This window comes from Leucopleurus acutus (genome assembly GCF_964270905.1).
Source record: "Leucopleurus acutus genome assembly, chromosome: 12".
Lineage (NCBI taxonomy): Eukaryota > Metazoa > Chordata > Mammalia > Artiodactyla > Delphinidae > Leucopleurus > Leucopleurus acutus.
This window is the reverse complement of record NC_139154.1, coordinates 13,941,342-13,947,341: the sequence shown is the minus strand read 5'-3', so window position 1 is coordinate 13,947,341 and position 6,000 is coordinate 13,941,342. Positions and strand designations below refer to the sequence as shown.

Below are 6,000 nucleotides of genomic sequence, written 5' to 3'. Positions count from 1 at the left end.
TCTTTTGCTTTTGGACACAAGAAATTAAGAGCATGTCTGTATGCCGGTATCTTAAAAAAAAAAACTTCAGAATTCTGATGGGGTCATAGCCTCCCAGCTATAGCTGCCCAACCAGTCTTCTAATCTTTGGTGCTCTTCTTTTGAAAACACTGCTGAAGAATCCACAGCAGTTGGTTGTTCCTAAACCACAACTCTTATCACTTCACTCAAAAATCTTCACGGTGTCCTTAACTGCATGAAAAGTTCTAAAGCCTTAGCCGAACATTCAAATCTTCTCCAGTTTGGCCTTTTGCGGTTTTAACTCTTTCTTTGCTCTATAGTGAGGTACAAAGCATGGCAGACCAGGATCAGAAGGCTTGGATGAAAGTCACGGTTCTGTAAATAACTAGCTATGTAACTTTAGAAAAATGACGTAAGTGCACCTGGCCAGGGCTCCTTCTCCTTTATAATGAGGAAGGGGCGTGTCGGATAGACTGGATCACGTAGGTCACCGGCATCTCTAACCAGCCGTAATTCTCAACACCGTCGCGGAAAACGCAGGATCGTCTCCCCAACTCACGTTACCCCTTCCACTTTCAGGAACTACACGTTTTGTGCGGTCACTCATTTTTCCTGCTCTTCTTTTGCCTATCCAAAAGAACCAGGTTTTACAGCGGTAACCCCTTGAAGGTCGGCCGCCTCCCCGCCACCAGGGACTAGCCTCCCACTCTTCCTTTCACTTGGGACTTTCCTCTCCACATTCAGAATCCGCCACGTATTAAGTGCCGCTTCCAACCAATCAAGAAGAAGTTATCTCAGACTTTTGAGGGGCATCCGCTTCCACCAGTGATCTTCAAGTGTTCTCTAGCGCCTCGCTTTGAGGGGCGAGGCCAACCAGCACAGTGGCCAATCTGCTCTGGGGAAAGGTATTCTGGGAACTGCGGAGCTCATCAATCAGGTAAGAAGGTTGCCGGGAGGAGCGTTTCTCATTGGTAACCGCGTCCGGAAGAGGGCCGGGCCTCGGGCTAAGGAAATACAATTTGATTGGCAGGCGTGCTGTTGACAACCAGGGAAAGCCCACCTTCTCCAACAGGACTAGCCTGGGAGCCCAGAGTGGCAGAGGCCGCAGCCAATCAAAGAGCAGATGCGCGGAAAGTTTGCTCAATGGGCGATGTCCGAGGGAGGCTGTCACTCAGGTGGCGGTGGCTGAGGCCGGGCTAAGACGTGGCCTGAGAAACGCGGCTGGACGTCCTGACCGTCGGGGCGGCGGCTGGGGTCCCTAGCACGTCCTCGCCCTTGTCCGGGGCTCCGAGCGGCGGGAGAGGCGGGCGCCGGCGGCTGCACCTCCATGCCCGCGCGCGGGGCGGGCCGCTGATGGAGCGCGCCGCCCGCCCGGGGTCGCTGGCACGGGCGCTGCTGCTGCTGCTCCTGCTGCTGCTGCTGCCACCACCGCTGCAGCTGGGGCTCGTGACGGGGACGGTGGCTGCGCGGCGCGCTTCCGACTTCCCCGCATCGACAGTGGAGGCGGCGTTCGGCCTGGGGGCCGCGGCCGCTCCAACTTCGGCCGTGCGGGTGCAGGCGGCGGGCGCCGTGACTGCGGCGGAGGTGACGGTGGAGGACGCCGAGGCGCTGCCGGCGGCCGCGGGGGAGCAGGAGCCGCGGGAGCCGGAACCGGATGACGAGGCCGATCTTCGGCCGTGCCGCAGGTGAGGGGCGCGGGCAGAGCACCCGGACCGCTGACCCCGGGAGTCTACTTGTTTATGCGCGTGCGCCGCGGAGGATCTGGTGGCCGCGGTCCCCCCTCGGCCACGGCCTCTCGCTGGCGGAGGACTGCTGCTGACCTGGGGGAGAACGCGCGGCCGCCTTGCCAGCCCCTGGACCGGAGACTGGCCTCTCCGCTCCCCGGCGCCCGATTCTAGCTCCCAGGCGCAAGCAGCATCCTCCAAGGTACCTGGAGGATGCTCGGAGAATGGAGGTCGAGGTGGGGGAGAAACGTCACTTTCCCTCTTGCATTGCTTTCGAGCTTTACTAGCACCCCAAGGGACTTACAGACCCCATTTTTTTTCTTTCGTGAATTACCTTATGTCTGTGCTGGTGTGACAGCTGTTTGGGGAAAGGACTTCACAAAGAGATTTCAACGTTTCCCTTTAAACATATCCCTGTAGTGCCCACGGACCAGGGTTGAGGTCAGTATTTCTGTAATTGAGTTCTGCGGAACACCTGCATCAGAAGCACCTGGGGATGCTGGTTAACTGTACAGTTTTCTAAGTCCGACTCCAGATTTACTGAATTAGACTTTCTCAGGGTAAGAACCTGGCATCTGCAAATTTAACACGCACTCCAGACAATTCTTGAACACACTGAAGTTTAGGAGCTATGGGTGTGTTCTTGAATTTTGGTAGTTCTTTGATATTTATAGGGTTTACTATATAAACATTTAATATAGGGCTGTCTTGGTTGAGTTGCTTCATCTCCTTAAAAACGTTATTTCAAGATACATGTTTTAAAGCACTTTTCAAAGTCTGGACACAAATGTAAGGCATTTTAATGGTAAAATATTTTGCAGATGACTAAGCTTAGCACACCCAGGGGGAAAGTGATTTAATAAATGGAATGATAACAGGAGCATTAGATAAATTAATCCAGAATCTGGATTAGAATGTATTATAAATTTACAATGTGGTAATTACTAGGTTATGACAAATTAGGTTTAATTTTTCAGTTAAATATCAGAACCTTGATATTTTGCCTGGAGACTACCATAATTAGGATACGTACTAAAATTCTAGAAGCACCCCTTGAATGTTTACATGTAGATGTTTTTAAAGTGGCAGACGTCTGGCAAAATTTTCATAGGTTTTGCTAATGAGTTAGCTATCCAGAAAGAGTGTTTTTGTTTCTCTTAAAGAAACTTCTGAAGCACTTGTTCAAAGTAAGTTACATGAAGTAGAGAAACATGTTTCATTTTTCTTAAAATACACATCCACTGCAGCAGGTATTTATTGGCACTTAAGAGGCCCCCAGGATGCCCTGGGGTTACAGAGATTAGGCAGATAGCCCCTGTCCTCCAAGAGGAAGTGCAGTTCAGCAGTGAGGATTAAATAAGGGGACCCATAATGACTGTACAGGGCAGAAGCCATGCAAATTACGTGCCATCAGTGTCCCAGGGTTTTTGTAGTGTTCAGTGGGTGGGGTACCCAGGTGAGGTAGAAGAGAAGATGAGAAAATGTTGTGGCAGAATGAGTTGTTTCCTGAAAAGTGGGTAGAACTGTGATGGGCAGAGCCTGAACTTGAGGAGACAGCAAGAGGTGCAAAAGCTGGGAAGTATGTTTAGGGAACATTATTTTGTTTGTATGCATCTCTGTGTGTGTGTGTGTGTGTGTGTGAGTGTGTGAGACCTGTGCGTACGAGAGAGATACAGACATATGTGTGCTGGGCAGCGAGGGATAGAAGATAAGGCTAGAAAAATAGGTTGGGGCACATTCTATGTATACAGCCATATGCTAGTAACATCGTCACCACTTGGGAACATGTTAGAAATCCAGAATCAGGCATCACCCAGATCCACTGAAAGAGTATCTGCGTTTTAACAAGATCAGCGTCAATTCACATACACACTACAGTTTGAGAAGTCTTGGTGTAGAGTATCTCGAATGCCAGACCTGATTGAAGTTTGTGCTTAAGGAATATTTCTCCAGCAATGCTGTGTACTGAAAACTTGAGGAAAGGATACCAAAAGGAGCGTGTTATAGCGGTGCCGATGAGAGGTGTACTGTCCAGTGGATGTAGAACAGAAGGGGTAGATTGGAGAGATCGGAAGCAGAACCTTGGTTCCTGGCAAATGAATTGATTCCTCCTCCCTGGGTACCGCCGTCTGAAGATGGAGAACAGGGTGGCTAAAAGGTGAGAGCACAGGTGGGAAAGTGGAAAGATTTAGGGGAGCAGGGAGGAAAAGGTAAGGGGTTTGGTGTTGGACGTGGTGACTTGGAGGTGCTGGCAGGACATCCAGAGGGAGAGATTAGGTAGGAAACAAGCGACTGCAGTTGGAGAGATGTCAGGGTAAATGGTTGAAACTGTGTGAAGAGGAGACTCATGATAAAAATCTCAGGAAATGCCTTATGTTTTAGAGAAGATGAGCCAGCAAAGGAGACAAAGATACAGCTGGCTAGGCTGGAGGCGTAGGGTGAGGACTGAGAAGATGAGGGACTTGGCATGAGCACAGTTATAGGAGTTAAAGAGTCATCCTTTGGGGGAATTCCCTGGTGGTCCAGTGGTTAGGACTCTGCGCTTCCACTGCCCAGGGAACTAAGATCCTCCAAGCCACGCTCTGCAGCAAAAAAAAAAAAAAAAAAAAAAAAGATTCATCCTTTTTGGCTCCACTTCCTTAGTCCCTCACTGTTAAACCTGATGGGACCTCTGCCTCTGATCTTTATACATTCAGAGGGTGGGAGCCTATACAGACGGGCTGAAAAAGAAAGGAATAGAAGAGGAGGCAAAGGTAGTTGGCAAGCAGAGGACCACTTCCTTCTCAGAAAGAAGAGTGAAAATAGAGGAATTTTGCCTGCCAGAGAGTAAGTGATCTTTGGCAAACAGAATTGGCTGGGAAGAGATAGGCCAGGGTTTAAGGGTCTTCCTGGTAACTTAAGATAGTGTGGAAAGTTTGAGAAATCTTTTTTTTTTTTTTTTTTTTTTGCGGTACGCGGGCCTCTCACTGCTGTGGCCTCTCCCGTTGCGGAGCACAGGCTCCGGACGCGCAGGCTCAGCGGCCATGGCTCACGGGCCCAGCCGCTCCGCGGCATGTGGGATCTTCCCGGACCGGGGCACAAACCCGTGTCCCCTGCATCGGCAGGCGGACTCTCAACCACTGCGCCACCAGGGAAGCCCTGCATGTGTCTTTTTGAACTATGATTTTCTCAGGGTATATGCCCAGTAGTGAGATTGCTGGGTCATATGGTAATTCTATTTTTAGTTTTTTAAGGAACCTCCATACTGTTCTCCATAGAATTCCCTTTTATTTCTTTCTCCTCTCTGTCCTTTTACAAATTGATCTGATCTGAATCAGTGGTACAGAAATCTGTGGTCTTCCTCAGATCTTCAGATTCATAATCAAGTCTTTTTTTTTTTAAACTAAAATGACTATTGAATAATAGAGTCTTAGGATACACTGTTGAAAGGGAACTCAGTTATCTGCTCACTTTTCTTACCCCAGACTTTTAAATTTGACTACAAATCACACTGAAGAAAGAATTTGTGCATAAGTATCAAGGCAGGCTGTAAGCCAAAATAAACATGCTTTAGGTGAGTAATGGATTAGCCTTCCTGTCTATAATTGTCTTTTTTAAAAAAATTTTTTTAAATTTTTGGCTGCGTTGGGTCTCCATTGCTGTGCATGGGCTCTTCTCTAGTTGCTGCGAGTGGGGTCTACTCTTTGTTGCGGTGCCGTGGCTTCTCTTGTTGCGGAGCACGGGCTCTAGGTGCACGGGCTTCAGTAGTTGTGGCTTGCGGGCTCTAGAGCTCAGGCTCAGTAGTTGTGCCTCACGGGCTCTAGAGCGCAGGTTCAGTAGTTGTGGCACTTGGGCTTAGCTGCTCCGCGGCATGTGGGCTCTTCCCGGACCAGGGATCGAACCCATGTCCCCTGCATTGGTAGGCAGATTCTTAACCACTGCGCCACCAGGGAAGCCCCTATAATTGTCTTTTTAGCTTAACTGGCACCTGGACTCTGGATATGATATGTGACAGGATTGAGGAAACGGTTCTGTATTCACACTCCTGGGTGCAGAAGGCGACCTGTCTTTATCAGCTGCTGTGAGCTGTGGCTTCCACATGTTCCTTCATTTCCTAAATACTGCCTGGAAACTCCATCTGCTTTTTTTCCTTTTTTTGTAAGAGAGGAGCTGCCTGTACATTTTTATGACAAAACGTTTTAAAATACAGAAAGGAGAGCTGGTAGGTTTCAGAACTAAATGTGAGAGGAGAGATTAATTTTTAATTTTTTTCACGCTGCTCTGTCACTAACCATTT

At 49.0% G+C, this 6,000-nt stretch overlaps 1 protein-coding gene across 4 annotated transcripts in view; it reads left to right on the top strand.

Moving 5' to 3' along the window:
- The first annotated feature begins 1,186 nt into the window (after positions 1-1,186).
- The window catches only part of EIF2AK3 (eukaryotic translation initiation factor 2 alpha kinase 3), a 66,433-nt gene continuing 61,619 nt past the window's right edge, over positions 1,187-6,000 (top strand). For all 4 annotated transcript variants that reach the window (XM_082851958.1, XM_082851959.1, XM_082851960.1 and 1 more), the window contains exon 1: positions 1,187-1,685. In XM_082851958.1, the coding sequence (XP_082708084.1) occupies positions 1,354-1,685 (332 nt within the window). In that variant the 5' untranslated portion in view covers positions 1,187-1,353. The remainder of the gene's footprint in view (positions 1,686-6,000) is intronic.